This window comes from Harpia harpyja, chromosome Z (genome assembly GCF_026419915.1).
Source record: "Harpia harpyja isolate bHarHar1 chromosome Z, bHarHar1 primary haplotype, whole genome shotgun sequence".
Taxonomy (NCBI): domain Eukaryota; kingdom Metazoa; phylum Chordata; class Aves; order Accipitriformes; family Accipitridae; genus Harpia; species Harpia harpyja.
This window is the reverse complement of record NC_068969.1, coordinates 35376423-35397828: the sequence shown is the minus strand read 5'-3', so window position 1 is coordinate 35397828 and position 21406 is coordinate 35376423. Positions and strand designations below refer to the sequence as shown.

Below are 21406 nucleotides of genomic sequence, written 5' to 3'. Positions count from 1 at the left end.
ACCTCCATACAACACCTAGCAAACTGATAAAACCACCTGGTCAGAGAAGAGTGCAGAGGTACCTTTTAGGTTCTGAAAGTAATACAGTTGTGCAGCATGGCAGTTCGTCTGGACTCATAAGTCATGCTTTTCAACAAGGCTCATTGGCCCGTTGTTGGGGGGGGAATTCCAGATCGGTAGGGCTGTAATCTTGCAATCACCAGTGTCAACCTGAAATGTTGTTCTGTGCTTCATTAAGCATAGCTACTTAGCATGTTCTTGTTTGAAGCACTGTGTGCAACAGATTTATGCAAGGGTTTGTAGCATAGAAAGTCACTTATGTCATCTTTTCTTTCAGTTGCTTTTAGTACCACTGAAAATGATCTAAACTTCAAGAATATCTTCTGTAAATAAATTAAATTTAGAAGTTGAACAGCATGTCTGTTTTAAAGGACCAAATAAAAAAAATAAATTAAAAAAAAAACCAAACCCCACACCACTGTTTCTTCAACTGTGTCTCCTCTTCGTATACAAAGGTTTTTTGGCTTGCCTGGCTGGGTTGGCTTGCCACCAATATCTTAAAAGGATACTGTATGCACTCACAAAATAAGTTAACAAAGCTGATCTTTTTTGCCAAGGTCCAATTAGAAAAAATTCTTCTTTCTTTAGACAATTATGTTTCATATCATCCTGTCAGTAAGGTATTTCTGTTAGTGCTTTCAGTATAGTAGTACCTTTTTTGCCTGCGTTTTTAAAAAGGAATGCAAGTTAAATGTTAGTAGTGACAAACTTAAGTGACATGAAGCGGTACTCACTTTTTGTTCCTACTTTTTCTAGTTACAGGTGCAAGTTTTGTGGTGTTTAATGGAGCTTTAAAAACATCTTCAGGATTTTTAGCTAAATCCAGTATAGTTGAAGGTAAGAATTTTGTCCTATGTGGCTGCTTCTTAAGAGAACTTAAAAAAAATAGCAGCAGTCTTGTGCAAGATCTTTATTTTTTTCTCTTTTCAGGATTTTTAACTTTGTAGAATACCTGTTGCAAACAAATGCTATATAAAAAATACATGCTAGTTCACCTACTTGTTTGAAAACATACCAAGTTTTAACTCTTTTTGCTTTAGTCAATGCAAGTCTTTCCTTTATGGCTGCCTACATGTGGAACTATTTTCGCTGTTGTGTTGATGAGATACATACATAGACATATAAATGCAAAATACTTCTAAGATTAGTCTAAGATTGATCTTTTAGTCTTAGTTCTGTTCACAAAGATTTTCAGTACTTCCTCTTTCATATAACATTTAATGCTGTAGTTGGGGGATGGATTCCACTTGATGTGCATTTATTAACGAGCTGTAGGAGAGGGTCGTCCCACCAGAATTTAAGCTAACATTCTACTAAAAAGCTATGCTACTCTTTCTGTAGATAAGTTGGAATTTTAACTGGTTTTTTCCTAGATGGACTAATGGTACAAATAACACCAGAAATGATGGAAAGCCTACGTCAGGCGTTAAGAGACAAGAAGGACTTTAAAATAACTTGTGGAAAAACGGATACAGGAGACATAAAAGAATATGTAGATATTTGCTGGGTAGAAAATGAAGAAAAAACAAACAAAGGGTAAATGTATTACCAAAGCAAAACATCTTAGAGAATTCTTGTTCCCAATTTTCAAATATCCACCTTTAACTTCTTGAAATTAATCTAAGGTATTTTTATTGAAAGAAAGTACTTGATACTAAAACCTGAAAGGGGATAGAATGGTAAACTGCTTGCAATCCTCTAGATGTCACTAACAGAACAATTTTGCTTGTAGTTCACCAAAATCAACACAGTTTTCTGTGTTCAGGAAGGTGTCAGGAAAAGTGTGTGAACCCTCAGTTTCCTTTGAAAGTCCTCTGTCAAATCAGTAATCGGTTTGTGTGGAGATGCAATTAATCCCTTTAAGCTTCCTTGAGGGGTGGGGGGCGGGGCTTGGAAGTGCATTGTACTGCCCTTGGCCATTCACCACTTGGCATGCCAGCATTCAACAAAGCAAAATGAGATGCAAGACATCTTTATTGGATGTGATTCAAATGCCTGTTTATGTAGCTTCAAACTTTCAATTATACATCACTAACACAAAACTTGTCTCACCTTAAGTAGTTTCTCAGGCCACGGGTTTGACTTGGTATGCCTTGTCTGTGGATTCTCTGACCAATTAGAACAAACAGTGGCTTTACCTAAGATGGTTTATAGCTTCTTAAACCTGTAAGATTAGGTTTTTATTAAGTGCTGTTTGTTCCCTATTTAGGATATTTCTTTCTGTAGCATCTGTATTTTCATGATGCAAGTCCTGTATTACATTTTGTTGTAAAGCTGTTTAAATAGCCTTTAAGGATGGCTAAATGTCGTTTTATACAAGTTATTAAATCTAAATCATAAAATGTTGTTTTAATTATTAACCATACTATTATCTTCCATAGCATTTTAAGCCCAGTCGATGGAAAATCATTGGAAGGAACTCAGCATGAAAAAGTACCACAAGACAGAGACTTTGAAAGAGAGGGAAAAGTTATGAAGTGTACCGAAGTTAGTAAATTACATTGTTCTTGAGCCTTTTTGATACTTTTTAGAATAGTTAAGTGGTAAAGTGATCATACTAAGTGATAATACTAAAGAAACTAATTTAGGTGATGTATAGCCATACTGATAGGCAGAATGTTCTCCATAGCTCTTTGATAAGTTTACATACTTTTCATTTTTCTTCTCTGAAAAAGGCTAAGTCTGTTAGTATTGATAACTCTATAAATATATAATCCAGATATCTCATGGTCACTTAAGTATTTTGATGGAATAGATGAAATACTAAAATACTTTGACAGCAAACAAGCGTTATAGCTTGCTGCTTTCTGCATTATATGTATAATGAATTACTCTTTTCCTTACTTTCTAATATAACCAGACTGCTGACTGTCCTTATCCTTTCTGTAATTTCAGGTGTACTATTTTCTGAAGGACCATGAACTATCCAGTCCTGTTCCTCACCAGTTTGCTAAAGAGATTGCTGTTGCCTGCAGTACTGCTCTTTGCCCACACCTTAAAACCTTGAAAAATAATGGGATGAATAAGATAGGCCTAAGAGTTTCTATTGACTCAGATACGGTAATCTTTCAACTCTTATTGCAGACATTCCATTTCAACTGAAATCTCTTTCTTGGAAAGATGTTGCATCTCTTTCTGAATGTTTTTAGTTTTTTGCCCTACCCCAGATCCAGACTGAGGATGAAATTTCATGAAGAAGCTGTCTTAATGACTAGTTTTTCTTCAAAGTAATAGTCCTCTTTCCTTATTCTGCCCAAACTCCCCAATAGCTGCCTGCAGTAAGCTACCAGTCCTTCCCTAGTTCTAACTCTCTGGCACTCATCTGCCTCTAAGGTAAGTCAATGTAGAGCATCATAGAACCAATTTTCTGATGCTTTTCTCGAAGTATGTAGTTTTCTGCTGGTTTTGCTCCCTAATGTAGTGCAGTAAGCGATAATTGCACCAAAATCTGTACAGCAAAAAAGGACAGGTCTGCCCAGCTGAGTATGGAAGAGAGGGGAAGGCAAGGCTATCCAGCATGTGATGCCCCTCAAAAGGTTACAAAACAGCAGAACAGTTTGGTTTCTTGCCTCTGAAGGTGTTCTTCTCTTTTTTGAGAGAAGCTGGAAATACAGTCCTGAAAATCTAGTTTTCCATAGTATATTTTGAAATTAATAGTAACTGTGATAATAGGATATAATTGGATCGCTCTTCAACATCAGACTGAAGCAGTCTGGGACACAGAGGAAGAGGATGTGTGCCCCTGTAAACCCAGGGGAATATTGCATGCTTCTCAATGACAAGCCTAATTGTCTGTGATTGACCTCAAAACGCATCCAGTTGCCAGTGTTTGTTATTTTGTCACTTCATGCTAGCTGAAATATTCTTTTACCAAGATACTACACTTCTGCGTTGTCTTGTTAATATGAAAAGTAATATCAACATTAATGTGTTTTCCATCTAGGTTGAGTACTTGGCTGGATCTGGAGGTTACCTTCTTCCACAGATCTATCTGAATGAATTGGACAGTGCTCTGATTCCTGTGATTCATGGTGGGATGTCAGATCCTATGAATCTACCAGTGAAAATTGAATTAATATTTTTCATCAGAGAACATCTGTTTTGATGAGGCTGATTACAGGCAATACACTGATTTGCTAGATCTGAACACCAAAGTTATAATGCTACAAACACTAAAAATGTTGAAGTTTCTAAACCTGTTATGTTTTAATAGATTTTCAAACTTTTCTAAAACCCTCAAATCCTCTCTGGTTACTTTGCCACAAAAGAACTGTAGTTTGTAATGTTTCCTAAAGTTCTGAAAGTTTACACTTAATACAGGTGCAGAAGAGGGCAGGTTTTGTTACCTCTTTACACAGTTGTAGCATTTACTATATGTAGTGTAACTTTAAGCCATACTATCTTGCCTCTTAACCTCAGACAAGTGTTACTAAAAATCGCTGTGGTGAGATCTCATCTCTGCAGTGTGTGCTTTCCATCTATAAATGAGCTAAACACTGAAGCAGAAGCTGGCACAAAACTTTCCTTGCTGTTTAAGATTCAAATATGAGCTCTTCTATAGCTGTCTGCAAACTTCCGGCATCAGTACAAAATACAAGTGCACACCTTCTGACACTTGTTTATGGTCAGCACAAGGAAGAATTTTGCAGGTATGTTTATGAAGACACTGTAGTTGAAATCCTTAACATTGTTGCCAAAATCCGGAATAAAACTCCTTAACAGCAATGAGAAGTTAAGAAGCAGGCGCTCCTTTATTGCAGTGCTGGGCACACGGGGGATCACTCCACCTATCGTGTGCACCTGTCTTGTCTAACAATACAGTTAAATACACACCTGTTATACATATTCATTAAGTTTCTGGGAAATGTTATACATAATCATCAACTTTCCAGTAAATCATTAGCATATGTATATGTCTCTTCACGCAGGCGCAGCAAAGGTCTCTGGTGGTCTTCAGAAGCCCTCTGGTGGTCTTTCATAGTCTTCCTCACTTGTCCGCTTCTTGACCTCTTTTAGCTGATTCTGCGCAGTATGATTCTCATCACTATCTATATTAGTTTGCATAAAAATATATACTATGTTCTCTTTTGAAATCTAACCTTTTCAATGATTGGTCTTTCAGTTATCAAGATGGGAAAGGTAGGGAGTTTCCAAGAACCAAATCTTCTTGGCTTCTTAAAGGAAAATGTAAGCCAACGATAATCAGCTAAAAGTACAGTACTACACATTCTTTAAGTTCTTTATCTACTATAGTCACACACTATAACTTTATATTCCTAAGATTTTAGCTGTAATCAGATTTGATTTCTTTTAAAATGTAACAACATTATGATGTTATGCTGGTGCTTCAGGAAAACATGCTCTGAATTAATTTTTCTACAAAGTAACTGATTTCCTTCTTGTATTTACAAGGATTTATCTAACTAAATGGATGCTATTTTTATAAATACTGCTGGTTTTTTCTTTACTCTGTGCTCAGCAGTCCTGATACAATTTGACCTTTCAAGGGTTAAAAAAGAACAGATTACCCTTGATGTAATCTATACATAGCAATAAGTCAGACAAGAATTCTGCAGAATCCGTTCTGCTCCTGTCTACTGCTTTTGCCACCTCTTACAGCCACATTTACTTTCAGGGAGAATTGATGTATTAAGTGTGAATTTTCATGAACAGATTGATTTTTTGGTGTACCTGAGCTTCTTGTATAGTACATATTTTTTATATTGGGTCATTAAGATCTATTTATGTATTTGTGATGCATGTGATTTGTACTGAGGTTCAGCAAACCATCACTGGGGTTTAGTAACTGTCACGCAAGTGTTTGTCAAGAACAGACCCAAAACTAAAGATACACGAGATCTATATTGTTTTCAGTAAAAATGCTGGTGCACCTTTATAATGAGACTATTGAAACTTTGATGCCTTCTTGATGCTAATAGGGGATATTCTACGTTTTTGTATCAAAAACAATTTGTAACTTTACCTACTCTGCTCTGCTGTTACCTGTGCTTCAAAACACCGGTTGTAGAAGGGTTTAGGCTTCAACATCTTGCCCTGGAGGAAACTGAGGCTGCGTTTGTGCTAATTAATGTAACTTCTTCAGAGAAACTGCAGTTATGGGGAAGAGCTGAAGACCACACCACGCGCAGTATGAACAAAACACCTCCTTGCTTGTAAAGAAGCTGCAACCAGACAGTCGAGAAACCACCCGTGGCAGACTGAACAGCAGCTGAGGACTCTGACTGCGTGGGAGATGGCTGTTGCCCCGGCACCCCATGGGTAAACCATCTCTGTTCGTAGGGGTAACCAGAGGAGCAGCTGCCTCTTGCCACTTACCCTGTTATATCTCCTTCTAAGCAACGATCAATAAAGTTAACTAAGCTGCCTGATGTCTTACCTCTGTTATGGAGAAAAAAAAAAAAAAAAAAAAGGACACCTTCTGCGCGGATGGGTCTCGCCTTTGCGGCGTTCTAGGGACTCTCCTCGCACGCCCTCTCCAGTTTGTGCTCATCCCCGGGGGGGCGTCGTGCCCCGGCGGGCCGCCCGTTCCGCTTCCTGCGGAAACCCTCCCCGCAGCCCTCGCCGCCAGCGGCCGGGAGCGAAGGCCCTCGCCGCCCTGCCCCGGGCCGGAGAGCGGCGGCAGCCCCGCGGGGCCCGGCCCGGCAGCGCTCCCCTCCGCTCGGCGGGTGGAGGAGCGCACCCCCCACCCCCGCCGCAGCGGCGGGGTGGGCCCCGGCGAGGCGATGGCGGACGAGGCGCAGGGTAAGAGCTGGGCGGCGGGCAGCCGGCCGCCGCCGCCTCCTCCTCCTCCTCCTCCTCCCCCTCCTTGTCTTCCCCCGCCGCCGCCTCTCCCCGCGGTCCCGCGGTGGGGGGTGCACCTGTGGCCGGTCCCGCCGGGCGCCGGTGCTGAGGGGAGGTCTCCCTTCGCGCTGCGGCAGGCGGCTGGAGCGAGGAGGCGGTGGATCACTTCCTGAGGTGGCGGCGCATCGGAGCGAGAGATGGGGCGGCCATCAGGTGGTTCCACGCCGCCAACGGCAAGGCCCGAGCCGGGGAGGCCGCGAGAAGTAAGTGCGAGCCGCTGACGGCCGGCCCGGCCCTGCCCTGCCTTGGGGTGGCCGCCTCGGTGTTAACCTTGAGGGGGGACGGAGAGAGGGGGCCTGTTCGCGCCGTGAGGCGCTGCCGCTTCGTCTTCCCGGCGAGGCCCGCGGCGGGACGGCTGCCTCCCCCTGCGAACCGGCGGGCCGGCATCGCGAAGGCCGGCGGGAGGAGGTTTGGAGGAGGTGCCCTTTTATCAGGCAAAAGTCGTTTGGTTGCAAAAAGGCAGCCGGCTTCCAGGCATGCAGGCCCTCTCTCTCGGGGCACACCTTCAGATTAACAAAGCTCTTCATCCCCTACCAGCAGACCAGAGCCACAGTTAAGGAGCCTTCTGGTTTCACGCGCTCAAACTGAGCGTATCTGGAGTGTTGTTCAGTTCATGTGTTTGCACGGCAGGACACAAAAGCTGCTGCTGCTGCTGCAGGTGAAGGTGGTTTCTCTGGTGGAGTTGCACTGAGGTGAGACCGCAGCTCCAATATGCCAGCCTGGGCAGCAGTGGTCAAGTTGTCCCTGTTCTTTCCTGCTTGTTCTCGTGGGAGGCCGCCCATTCCACTGTGCTGACGCTTCTGTTTGCGGATCTGCTCTGGAAAACAGAAAATGGAAATGACCTGACTGAAAGTCCTTTCATCCTTCCTCCCTTCCTTCCATCCCTCCCTCCCTCCATCCGATGGGGTTCGGTTTAAGGGCTGTTAGAAGGACAGCAGGCAGAGCAGCAAAACCTTTTGGAAAATTACTGTAACTCTCAAGCTGGCTTTGCCCCAGGTGCCTGCCCATTGAGGAGCAGCTGCAGTGCCATGAGGATTAGGTGGTTGTGACAGCTTTGTCAGGGCTATACTGCAAAACTTGTCCCCTCTTCCTGAAACAGTTAGGGATTCCTGGGTAGTTTTGATCCTATGTGGATGGATCTTCTTCTCAGTCTCTTTAGGATGATTCGAGATTGTGTAATGTTGTAACACACTGGGTAATGTTTCTTGGAATCTACCGGACAGTTTTATTACTGCTTTTCCGCCCTATTTTGTTCAAGGGGGTTAAAGTATTTCAGGTTATTTGTAAGCAGTTTCTTTCAGTGAATTTTAATTTAATTTATGTGAATATCAGGGAAATAAGTAATTTATTTGTGTAATTTTATATCTAATTTGCTTTCTATTGACTGTATAATTATGATTATCTTTTTTATTATTATTTCAGTCTAAGTAACTGTATATATTGAATTCTCTGCAAAGCTGGTAGCACTGCCCAGGCTCTCAGATGCTTCTCATCATAGCAAGCTGTTTTCAAGAGCTTGCAGCACTCCTAAGATTTCCACTCACTTGTCTTGTGTTTCAGCTACCATTTTCGTGGCAGATGTTGCTGACTGGCTGACTTTTTTTTAAAGTTTTGGCTGAGGTGGGTTGGTCAGTTTGGAGGATGAGACAAGGGGAGTACTCAGTCTCTGCCCCTGCTAAAATCTCGTGGTCACCTTTTCTCTAAAAGGCTCTGTCTGGAAGCCTGTTTTAAGAGGAAAAGATTTGAAAATTAGCATGAGTGGATTTACATTTTGGATATTCGTTTTGCTGTTCCTCTGAACAAAACGTGATTACTTGGCCAAATGTATCTACAAAAACCAATTTTCACCTGCTTGTAGATTTCTGAAGAGTTTAGTGGCTAAAGTACCCAAACAAATGTATCTCTGTTGCTTCACAGACAGCAACTCGTACTGGGTGGTGTAAGTGTGCACAGTCCAGTGTAGAAAGACTTGCGCTATAATTGTTACTCTGAAGCAGACACTGGAACTATTGGATTTGCTTCTGTTAGAGCATTCATTTTTTGAATCAACAGGTGATGTTCACATGATAGAAGCAGATGTCCTTCTTCGTGGTGGCAAGGGAGGTAATGGAGACCCTATCATGGCTCACCCACCTGAAACAGACAGTGACAACACATTGCGGGAATGGCTAAAAGAGATTGTCAACACAAATAAAGGCATCAAGCTGGATTTTAAGAGGTATCTCAAGACAAAAAGATTTTTATATTGTTTGTGTTCTTACTAATTAACAGTTTTACAGGTAGTGTTAACTATCCTTTGGTAATGGTAGACCGAACTTTTTTTTTACTGTGCAATTTAGTGTAATGCATTCCTTCCTGAACAGAAAATGAGGAACCATAATCAGTATTACTAAATACATTGCAAGAATAAAAGCTTTAAAAGTCTTTTGAACTACAAATAATGATTTCATATTCAGTGAATTAGTTACTGAGTTGCTATTGAGCAAAGTTTTCCCATCGGGAAAACTGAAATGATAGTGCCTGTCTGGAAAGCTCCTGTTGGTTTTCGGCTTTCCCAGAGAAGTTGGGAAAGACAACCTTCCGACTGGGAATTCAGACAGTGGCTCCCAGGCTGCAAATGGAGCTGAGCCCCCTGGGTCTCTCTGCCTGGCAGCGCACAGGTCTGTCGTGCTGTCATCTAGCTTTCTGGTGTCGTTCTATACCATGGAAGGGGAATGAAAGTGTCAAAGTTTTTCAAGGAGCTTCTGAAGAGCCAACTCCTGTTCCAGGTCTGCTGAAGTTCATAATAATTTAGAAACATCATCCCATACCAGCATGAATATCATTATTTTCCCAGAGCTTCCCCACCCCACCCCAAAGGAGAGGAATTCTGTTTCCTGGTCAGCTCCAATGCTAACTAATCTATCTGGGTTGTCTCAATTCAAGAATTAGGTGTACTCCTTTGAATATCTGATCTCATACTGTCACGACCCAGACTGGACAGACCAGGGAGTTGTGTTTAATTCGAAATTCCCTCGGGCTAAATTAAGGTGAAACGACACCAAACGATCAGTTAAAGATTTTATTCATGACAGAAGCAAACTGCACTGGGGAGGCGTGGTAGTAGGTGGCAGGGTTTCTCACAACAGGAATTGGCATAGGACCACTTCTGTAAACTGTGTAACCATATACATTGCTTCAGGGAATAAGGAGATCCCTCCCATTGAGTCACAAGGTTCAGAGCAGACCCCCTTGCTTTCCAGACTCCTCCTCAGAGAAGGGTCTAGGGGCGGCTGGATCTACTCTTAGTCTCAGACTTGGTCAACAGTTTATATCTTGAAACGGATGAGGTGTAGGGATTGTGGAAAAGGAAAAGGAAAGAAAGAAGAAGAAAGAGAGAGAAGAAAGAAGAGAGAAAGATTTCACTGGTCCTGGGTCCAGCGTTGGTCCAGTCAGCCGAGGGGTCCAGTCAGCTGAGGGGTCCAGTCCCGATGGGCTTCAGTTTGTGTCCTTTTATCATCCTTGCCCCTCCTTTGGGCGGGCACCCGAACTCGTCAGGTTAATGAGCAGTTTGTGAGCCTTTGGGCTTGGGGGTCATTTGTGGAGTAACTTCTCCTTCCCTGCAGACACGGCCATTGTTTGATCTTTGTATCAGAACAGCTTATCAGAACAGGGAGCTGCGCACCCTCCATCCAGCACACCCTCCCCCTCCTGTTGCTGATGTCTGAGCTGATGGGCTTTTCACCTTGGTTCCTTGCTGTGCAGGGTTTGTCTTTAAGCAGAACTTGCCCCACCACAATGTTTGAGACATTAACTCTTTCAGTCTCTCACACATACCACATATGATGTGGTGTTAGATTCCTTCAGCATGGTTTGTAATACAAAAAAGTCGTCTTGCTTTTTTTGTGGTAAGGTGCATGTATATTGAAGTAAATTCAGTTTCTTTGGTCTAACATTAATTACATTTTCAGAGATTCATTTAGAATTTTAACCATTAGCTGTTTCATTGTCTTTAATGGAAAATATACCTGAAAACCCCATGAGATTGCCTCGAAGAGTTTGAAATGGGGTTCAGAGTGAGCTGTGATTTTCAGACATACACTTCTGCAACTCCTAACTTTAGCTTTGTCTGAATTTGCACATAAAATGTCTTATTTTTGCAGCAGATGGTGAAGCCCACCCGCACATTAAAAAGAGCTTCATCAATGCCTAAGTATGGTATAGAAATGCAAAAAAAAAAAAAGCTAGGTAGTTGTGAAACATGATTTATACCTGTTGTTCTGTGTAATGCAATCACAGTTTTCACCTGGAAGTTCATGAAAGTACAAAAGATGAGGGCAGGCTAAATCCTTTTATTGTTACAGAATCTGTAAATGTCTGCCTGGATGGAGAAGGGAAAGGATAAGAGAAGTAGGTGTTTGTTTGTGTTTATTTGTCGGTTGGGTTTTTGTTTTATTTCTTCATTTTAATTATTTTTTAAATTAATTTGAAAACATTTACCTCTTGTTTTTCCACAAAGAATTTCCAGCCAAGTGCAGTGATTTAAAAAAGCTTTTAAAATTATGTTGCATTATGGAAGTCTAATTGTACAAAAGCAATTTATTTTACTATTTAAAACATAAAAGCACACAGTGCACATATAGTCAAAAGAGTGATAACAGAATTTGATGTTCTTTGGGGTAATATTTCTTTGGATACCATTGCTGAATTTTTGAAGGTTATTTCAACAGCACTTAAAAATAAGTGTTTTGTATATTTCTACTCTATGTCAGTTTGACTGACCACATAATCAATTTCCTGCTGGCTTTATCTACAGAAATGAATGTATTCTGCAAAAGGACTTCAGAGTCCCACTTCAAAAATGCCAGAATCATTCAACATAGTCAGCAATATGTTTGAATTTTCCAAATACTGTGCGATAGAAGCAGTGCTGTCTGGTTTTGGTTTTTTTTGTTTGTTTATTTCAAGAGATGCTGCTTTGGGTTTTTTTCTCTTTACATTATCTTGTACTTTGTCATAAAAAGGAAGGCATTGCACTAGCTTCAACAATCCCTTGTATATGGGAAAATGTGAACTGTTCTGGCCTCAGACAACACGAGAAATACTTATGCCAGTAATGTCAACTCAAGCCATCACTAGGTTTTTTCTAAGAAGACTTGAGCTAATACTGAAAGTGTTGGGTGGAACTCCTGCCACTATGCAGCTTTCTCAACAATACAAAAGTTAAAATGTACAAACTGACTTTTCACAGGAAACAACACAGGCAGCTCAGGGGACAGTTTTTGGCTTTAGAGCTAACCTAACGTAGCAGCTGGCTGCCATTCCCATTTTTGGCTGCAAATCCTGACACGATTCATCTGACCTCATCATGAGCCAGGTTAGGGAGTAAGTTGTTACCATCCCTACAAAACCAAAGTTTACCACTTTATGTCCCTGAACTCTGCCACTGCTGCCAAAGCAAGGATCAGCACTGGTGCGAGAGGCTGGAAATACACAGCTAGGATTGGGGAAGATACAATGGCCTTGGCCTTGAGAATCGGGAAGATAGGGTAGCGGTTAACCATCATCTGTGTTGTTCAGCCAGGCACCCGTGGAGCATGTAGCCTGTGGTTTATATCCGTGTAAGCCAGAACAGTTGTGATCCTCTCCTTGCTCTTCCCCTTCCTTTTCCTGGTGCTGCTGTGACACCCAGAGGGACCAGTTCAGGATGTTGAACAGGGAAACTTACCATGCAGAACAACATGAAGAATTTTCTGTTGGCTCAGCTCTGTATTGGGTTTCTGAAAGATTTTGAGGAAAAGCCACTAGAAGATGGCTTATTCAGAGCTTTTCATGACTCGCAGGAGAAAACACAGGTCCTTGCTATTAGTAAGGATATCACAACTGTGACTATAATGATTTTGAATTCCTGAATGTTACATAGAGTGTTAATTAATTTGCTGTGAGAGAAAAAAAATATGTCTCTTCTTGGCATTCATTCCTTTTCCCCATTATTCCACACTTCCTTTCCTTCCACAATACTGCTGTTTTGACAGTTTTGGTAGGATAGAGGAAGGTTATTGGTTGCCTTCTAGTTACGCTTTTTCTTTTGATTTGAGAGAACAGTGAAAATATGTGACTTAAGGTATTCTGTTAAATGCTTACAAGTGGTGCTACATTGGTTGCTCAAGTGACTACATCTCATACTTAATAATTAGCTGTAGGATGAACATCTGATGGGCAGACCACTTCATGCTACCACTACCATGCCACACTTTTGAGCTGTGGGAACAACTGCTACGAAAGTGTTGGAGCCTGCAGTGGCTTCCTTAATTAAAATCCTTCCTAATAGTTCAGTAACATCCAAGTCTTAACAGGGCAGGAGTTAGAAGAGCCGTGAGGTAAGAGCCACGAAGCAGTTCATATTGGGCAGCAGGGAGGCAAGAGGCTTACGCTACTGTACACGAGCAGTAGTAGTCACCTGATGGTAAAAGGGGTCCTCAGCATTTGCTGTCTTGCTTACAGGGACAGTTTCATTAACGTACCCATCTATATATGTACTGTACATTTCGCGTCCTCAATCAGAGTGAGGTGTTTCATCTCGCCCATGTGTTATTGGTACAGTCTAGAAGCCATACGGCCTTCCTTGGAGCTTCTTGAACATGTGAAGCAGCATTTGAGGCGACCTGTTTGGATCAATGCGGACATCCTACCGGGACCTAATGGAAATAATGCTGTAGTGGATGCAAAAGGGTTCCTTGACACTGTCACTTCATTTTTCCCAACTGTAACCTTATCGCTGGGATGGACAACTGGCTGGCACCCTGACAAACACAATAAAGGTAAAGATAGAAAATTTAATGCTTACACTGCATAGTTTATTTTCTTCAAATGTATTTCATAATTGATTGAAAATAAGTTATATGCCACCTGGTCAGTTTGAAAATAATAGTGAGTGTGATAAGAATTATTTTCTTTGTTGGTGTATATTTGATAGTGTTTTATAGCAATTACTTCAATGTATCAGTTGCAGTAGAACTGCATAAAAAAATGATATTTTTGTTGCTAAACAGGATTTTGTTCTTGAACTCATTCGCACATATTGAGGAATTTTGGGGGACAAATTGCTCACACCTTGTTTCAGGTAGTCTGCTCCCTGAATCCTAGGAGGATTGGTTCGGTAATCGGAATTGTGGCACATTTCCTGAAGAAAAATAGATTAGCTGGAAATTTAAAACCCTATCAGTGTGCTTTTGTAGTAGATAACTGAAATCAAATTATAGGTCAACATTGTTTTTAACATTTCATTTCTGTTGAATAATTGAATTTTTGCAATAAGTTTTCCAATTTATTGATGTTAGTAACTTTCTAAAATCTCAGTTTTGAGAATCTAATTGAAGTTTCTTATTGTTAGTCCCTGACTTGAATTTAGATTCTGAACCTGTAACCATTATCTTACAGTCCTTTCCACAGGATTCCTCTCACAATTCTCATAGCTGCTTTCTTAGGGTGTTTCACTCCAGTGCACATGCATTTGTGTGCAGTGGTGTAGTCCCTGCCAATATTGTCTCTGACTACAACGGCAAAATTGTACACCTTTCCAAATTGCTAATTGTTTATCAGCAAGTTTTAATACTGTGTTATGAGGGTTTTGTTGTCTGTTATAACGTAATTTTATTAAGCTGTGTAGTACTTCGTCCAAAGTATTTTCAGTGCAGTAAAAAGTTCCTGGAAATAATGTACTGGAAATATTGTACTGAGTCATCTTTTTTAATAAATGTAACTTTATCTCCATTCTAAATTTCAGTTTATGGTGATGCTAATTAAGGATATGCTGTAAGACACGAGAAAAACAGCTTATTTGACTGATTTCAACTACAAGTTGCTGTTTGCCCAACAAAACCTGTTTTTTTAAGATTTGCTGCTTTAAGTCTTTTCAGTCACAACATTGCATAGGAGTACTTGAGAAAAAAATACTAACAGTTGTTACCGAAGTTAAGATTTTCGTAGCCTGTAGAAATAAGAGAATATTAAATACCATTTTAACTAGCTCCAGTGCTTGTAAAAATCTCAACAGCAGGCACTTCAAGCATTTTAGATTGCTTGATTTTAGCATTTTCTAAGTACAAAATTTTTTATGTGCTTTATTTCTCTATAATTTCAAGTCTTCTATTGCATTAATTCCATTTTTTCTAAATTTTTCAAAACGTTTCTGTTTTTTAAGGGTCACTATCAAGTTAAAATTAGTCCATGTTGAAGTAAATGGCAACACTGTTTTTTAGAGAGAGAGCAAAGATACAATTTCCTGGACATTAGAAAATGTCGCATTCTATAGCTGTATGTAAAATAACACTGCAATTAATAGAAATAAAGATTTTCAGAATAAGTTTATTTTTCGATATCAGTATTGCTTTTCCCCTCTGGGACAGTGACATTTTGTATTTATAATGATTTAGTGATTTAATTTTAGAGTTATGTCATTTTCACAAAACCCATGTTTACTCTTGTATTATCTTCCAGCCTAACCATTCTAGAATTTATTGTGTCTTTATAGAGGTTGTATTTGTGAAGAAATCTTTTTAATCAAATGGTCTTTATTGTAGGCTATGATTGGATGATGGTGAAAGAAATGGCTCAGATATGCAATACACTTTCCCAGCCTGTAAGTTTCCCTGTAAGAGCAGCATTAGTACGACAGTCAATATCTCAGCTGCGTTGGCTAATGCAACAGTCAGATAGGTAAGTTTGAGGGTCTTTATTTTTAGCTGTCTTTATTACAAAGGCACATAATTGTTTATATTAAATATAGCACAGTTATGTGTACATACTTATCCCAATTATGTTGGAAATATTTTTTCTTCTGAATTATCCCTTCAGTTTTTTAATTCCTTCAGTTCTTACATTCTGTTGTCATACAGAAGTGGTCGCTATTCATTTCTTTAATAAAATTCCAAAAGCCTCTTCTAAAATTACTTAATATAGGTAGAGAATCTTGTGTACGTTTGTAATCCAGTTGCACTATGAGCATTTCATAAGACTAATGTAGTTTAATAGACCAAGTAGTTGGATGTTGCAATTTGGAATTAATTAAATTGAAATGCTTACATTTTATAGATACTTTTTATTGGATTCAGTATTTACATTTTCTGAAATAAAGTGGTGTAAAAACATTAAAGGTGATTCTTAGGTTGGAAGTTAATGAGTGTGTTACGAAGCTGATTTTGCTTAGGTACTTGAAGTACATTCAGTGGTTTCCAAACACTGACTTAATATTTCCTTCTAAATATAGTTCTTACAAACCATAACAATTTCATATAAAAAAACTTAGTTACATGTAATAGAATGAGAATAAAACCTGCTTTGTACATACTGTGTTTTACTAATCTTTTTCACCTACTCTGTTCAGCTACAGTTTAATAAAGTTGTTCCTTAAACACCAACCAAGGTCAAAGCCCAAGACAGAAAAATTAAGACAGTGACTTGTATGGAAAATGTCTAAGTAACTAGAGACAACAGGGTGGAAAAAATAAAGTGCTTTTTTTCTCATTTATAGTGGTGAATCAAGAAATTAGAATTAAACATTTGAAACTGGGAAATTAATTCCAAAATATTATGTTAAGAGTATGTCTTGTGAATTGTGCCATTCTCAAATATGTCCTCATTGGATACAAGCATTATTCCCACTGAAATATTAGGATTTTCTCTTTTACCTCAGCATAAAAATCCTGATTTTTCTTAGTAGCATGATTAGAAGACAGAAATTCCTGAGCCAGTTTTGCTGACATACAACTAAATTCTGATTTACCTGTATTTTAGATTAATACAGTTTTAATAAACAAAGGGGAAAAATGAAGTATTTGTCATGTGGAGATTGTGGAGGGCAGTGCTTTTAACTTTAAATGATACTTTGAAGTTCTTCAGGTTTTTTTAAGAGTTCTATAAAGTCTGTGCAATTAATGAGAAAAGTGTGTGTGATAAAGCACAGAAGATACTTTCAGTTAATCAGGTGGCATTACTACACATTATGTAGGTGACAAAACACAGAGAATGAAAATCACATACGACTGAGATTGCCTCATATTTTCTGTTACAGTGCTCTGCTTGTAACTATTTATTACTTTGTCAAACTTCAAATGCTCAGCCCGGTAAATTTCTTTGTTGGATATCTGCCTAAGATTTTTTTATTTTATCCCTTGCTAGGTTTGGCAGAACAGTTCACACAAGGACCAGGCTACAGATAAATTGTTCTGGGTGGTTTTAGGATTGTCCGCCTTAAAAATTTTGCAGTCCTCCTTGGGAAGTTCCAGCAAGTTTAGCTCTAGGAGCAAGAATGTGAAGTTTGACTGGAGCCAAATTGTGTGACTTACCTCCGTAATGAAGAACTAAAAAATGTGTCAAAGGAATAGACCTCTGCAAATTTTAGTTTGCATGTGTCAAATAGTGGTTTATTTAAAGACTATCAGTAGTATTCTTCAGCTAGTCTGTCTGTACCAAGCATTCTGTGTGTGCCCTGTGTGCAAACTAGGATGTGTTTGAGCATGCCTCTTTCTGTGGGTAGTGTTTTGATCTAGCAATTGTTTTTCCCAGGAACTTGAAGTCACTGTGGTAAGAAGATAGGAGAGACTCTCCATGCTGTCGGTTTTAGCACAAATGCAGGGTAGAGGGTGATGACTTACCTGGATGTAGAGGGGTGGGGAGGGCAGGGACATATAAAACTGTTAATTCTGATAGTTCATAAATAGTGGTTGCTTAACTTTGAAATGTGAAGGAGATTAAGTTTTTGGTACTTAATTATGTTGCTAAAATTAAGACACCTAGTCCTAAATATTTTTAGGAGCTTATTAGTGCAACATCTTTCTGTCTTACATGCTTTATCTTAAGATAGTAACATATTCTTTTTTTCTCTTTCTCTCTTTTTTTTCTTTTTTATTTCCTTTTTTTTTGATATAGATACAGCCTCACTGTTTGGACAGGAAAGGAAGATCTGTATTCTGTAGAAGATTTGCTTTACATCCGAGAAAACTTTGATAAAAGTAGGGTTTATTATGACATCTTAGAGCCACAAAATTCTGAATTCAAAAAAGCCATAGGAGTAGAATAGTAAATACAAAGCAGGCAAACTCTGACCTTATAATACTTAGCCTCGTTAAACATGAAGATTTCTTGTTCAGGGAAATGTATTTTCCTTCCCAAAAGAATTGTATAGAATGCAGCCATGGTCACTGGAGGTGTTTTTGTATAACACTTTATTGAATGGCTTCTCAAACAGAAATTTAATGCCTTCTTTAATAGGTCAGAATTGTTACTTACTCGTAATAGGCATGTTCCCTCTCATTCACCCAGTGGTGTGTAGTAAAGGCTACTCACGTTACCTAAATGCACTGGTACTTCTTCCCTGCAAGCATATAAAGGGGAGAATGGCCCCAGGTGATAGTTGTGGACCACGGTAGTTTGCTACTATCTGCTTTTGCGTAAGACAAAATCTACAGCACACTCAGTCTCTACCAAAGCCTGTTTTCACTTTTTATAGGGGAGGGCAAGAGTCAAGACTGTATTAAATACAGAACTATGCAGTTCCGAAAGGGGTTAATTTGTAGCTCATCTTGATACACTCCATTTTTAATGCCATTGCAGTTGATAATGTTCTCACTCCTGGTCAACAGAAGATTCTGTTTGCTAGATGTGGAGAGTGGGATCTGTAATGCTACACATTCCAGGGAGAAAGAATGGTTATTTTTGCTGAATTATAACCGATCAGGTTCTCTGTAATGTGGCGATTGTGCGTTCCACACCATGGCTTGCCTCCGTGCTTTCTGAGCCATCAGCAGCATAGTCCTTGGATTGTGAGAAGGCTGAGTTGCAGTTGTAGCTGCCCTGCAGGAGGTGCTGGGGCAAACAGAACCCCCAAAATGAAGAATAATCCTGTCCCGTACCTAGAGCACAAAGATGGATTACAGTGAGGCATACATAAGACAGCATCAAAAGAGCTATAGTGTTCTATAAGAGAGAAGTGCTGGTGGTTCTTTCACGAGTTTGAAACTAAATTTTAAGTATAACAGGAGTTAGGTAAAACATTCTGCTGCAGTCAGTCTGAAAGCTAGAGGCTCTAAGAATGAAATAGCTGTACAGTGATTAGTGCTTACAGCAAAAATTGTACATTTCCTTGTTAGCAGTTATTTTCTACGTTCTTCTAGTTTGTGCACCTTTTTAATTCTCAGAATACAATTTCACAAATTTTCAAAAGTTGAACTTCCCTTTGAGAAAAACTAAAATCATTGCAATCCTGCTTATCACCCTGCAGGAAGAGTCTGACCCGTTTCATTTGAAGCATTTTGTGCTTCTTCTGCTTCTACATCCCTTAAAATTAATACAGATACTGACATCTGTGCAGATTGAGACACAAGCTGTGTGTTCTTGCCTTCTGCCAAACATTACAAAGGCTTTTTTTCGCAGTGACAGAGGAGATTCTGATTTCTAAATGAAAGCTGATTCTAGGAAGAGACTTGTTCTCCTTTTCCCATTCTTCTCACATGCTTCCTGCAGGAATTGTGTTAACTTTGATGTTTTACACAACACTGGACAGGCTGTTAGTACTAAAGAGTTAAATACAGCAATTTTTGGTTCTTACATAGCATTAGTACAACTGTGATAGAAAAGTTAGTTGTATTTATTAATCCTAAATCTTGAAATGTGGTGATTTCATGCAGTCATTAAAATTCAAGATTCCTGCTTGTTACCTACATTCCTCTGCCAGGTTTATCTAATAATTGTTTTACGTTCTTGAGGGGTAGAACTTTCATCATTTTTGTTACCTACTAAGATACAATATACTTGGATAAAATTAGGAAATATTTTTCCAAATAAGGAAAATAACTATCTAGTTCGAATAGTTAAACAGAGTACTTAATTTAATTTACACAATCAGTCACTGTGAATTGCAGTAACCACCAAAAGGTCAAGTTTGGCAGTGTGATTCCTTTTAATGAATTGGGATAAATTATGTATTTTTTAGTTCACTGTGACAATGTGATCTGATCTGAACAGATTTAACCTCTCAATTCGTTACAGCATCTCTTTCTTTGAGCTTTGCATGCACACTTTGCTGTACCATAGGAGGAAGAGAGATTAACTGCTTCCTAACTGATCACAACTATGGAGAACATTTTAAACACTTCAGAGACCCTTTTCTAACCCGGATCGTTTTGACTAAAACAGGTTCAGGCGCTATTGCCTGAACAGGTGTGCTAGCACATCTGATCAAACGGTATCCTTTTCTGGATGATGACCCTTTCACCGAACTCCCCTTCAGGGAGAACAGGATATATGAATGACCAAAGCTCCAGTTAAACCAAAGTTATAGACATTGCTTTGAATCTATAGTACATAAAATAAGCTAGTAGGAAATAGTGTAGTTCAGAGGTTTTTATTTTCTGGATTATACCATTGAACAAGAAGCACTTAGGGGACATCAGCCAGCGTTTGGAATCAAATGCAACATAGCTGCATTAGCCAAAATGAGTCAGGCAGTGTCTGAATAACAGAATTTGCTTTTTAGGGATGTAAAAGAAGCAGCTTGAGGACACATGGCTGTAGCCATGTTCATTTATTGAATGAAAGGTGCCATTAAAGACAATTGATTTTTTTGTATTATTCTTACTGAACACCTTATTAGTTCTAGGCTTAGTCTAGATTTCTTTTCAAGATATTGCTGGTCATTCAGAAGCAGCAATACTTTCTAGCCATACATTTATTTCCAATAGATTTAAAGACAAGTAACTTGTTGTCCTTTTGCTCCACAATTTATGTAAACGTTTAGGACTGGAAGGGACTCCTAGATCTTGTTTGAGCTCCTTGTTGCAGGCAGTTACATTTACTGTCCTAAGGGATTTCGTCTTTCAGTGGGTTAGGCCTTTTTGTGTCCACACTGGCAAACTTTTTTGTTATTTGGAAACTTTTTCCCACTTACCAATTCTGACCTGAAGTATTAGGATTTGTTAAAACTGGTTAAACTATTACATTAAAAAAAAATCAGCGACTGCCAGAAGTATTTTTAAGGGTACAGACTTCATGGAAGAAATATCACCGAGTACTATATGTGGATGTGAATAAATGGGGATATTCAGATAAAATTAAAAGAAGACATGATCTGGATTACCAGAAAAATTAATTAAGGTAACAAGACATGTAAAACTAGATTAAACAAAATGCTAGAAACTAACTCTGTGAAGCATTCTTGCAGTGACAGAAGGGTTTGACTGTATGGTGAATTTGATTATTCTGCATGGATTATCCTACATATCTATATTTCTGTATGTATTTTTTAATCCATGGATCTCTGTTAGTTTCCTGTGAAGTCGTTTCTGTTGTTCATGTCAGTCTGGGCTGACTTTCATGTAAATAAATTCATTGGAATTTGTTTCTCTGTTTTCATGCCAGTCTTCATGCAAATGCTCTCCTTCTAAAATAAGATGTGTTAACTGTGGGGCTGGCAGTAAGATAATAAAGCTGAGGTGAAAGCCGGTTATTT

The 21406-nt window shown here is 39.3% G+C and overlaps 2 protein-coding genes across 11 annotated transcripts in view; both read left to right on the top strand.

The window, feature by feature from the left end:
* The window catches only part of ZFYVE16 (zinc finger FYVE-type containing 16), a 34024-nt gene extending 29281 nt beyond the window's left edge, over positions 1-4743 (top strand). For 2 of the 6 annotated variants that reach the window (XM_052778302.1, XM_052778301.1), the window contains 5 exons: positions 817-897; positions 1434-1596; positions 2442-2547; positions 2956-3120; positions 4004-4743. In XM_052778302.1, the coding sequence (XP_052634262.1) occupies positions 817-897; positions 1434-1596; positions 2442-2547; positions 2956-3120; positions 4004-4165 (677 nt within the window). In that variant the 3' untranslated portion in view covers positions 4166-4743. Of the gene's footprint in view, positions 1-816; positions 898-1433; positions 1597-2441; positions 2548-2955; positions 3394-4003 lie in introns of those variants that run through there. The other 4 variants (XR_008233688.1, XR_008233689.1, XM_052778305.1 and 1 more) reach the window with 4 other exon arrangements.
* A 1982-nt stretch (positions 4744-6725) lies between these two features.
* FAM151B (family with sequence similarity 151 member B) overlaps positions 6726-21406 on the top strand; it is a 23325-nt gene continuing 8644 nt past the window's right edge. For 2 of the 5 annotated variants that reach the window (XR_008233435.1, XM_052776470.1), the window contains exons 1-6: positions 6726-6822; positions 6999-7124; positions 8974-9139; positions 13504-13721; positions 15483-15618; positions 17830-17912. Coding sequence is in view for 4 of the 5 variants with exons in the window: in XM_052776470.1 (XP_052632430.1) it covers positions 6804-6822; positions 6999-7124; positions 8974-9139; positions 13504-13721; positions 15483-15618; positions 17830-17912 (748 nt within the window). In the remaining variant the exon portion in view is untranslated. Of the gene's footprint in view, positions 6823-6998; positions 7125-8372; positions 8542-8973; positions 9140-13503; positions 13722-15482; positions 15619-17079; positions 17809-17829; positions 21296-21406 lie in introns of those variants that run through there. The other 3 variants (XM_052776468.1, XM_052776471.1, XM_052776472.1) reach the window with 3 other exon arrangements.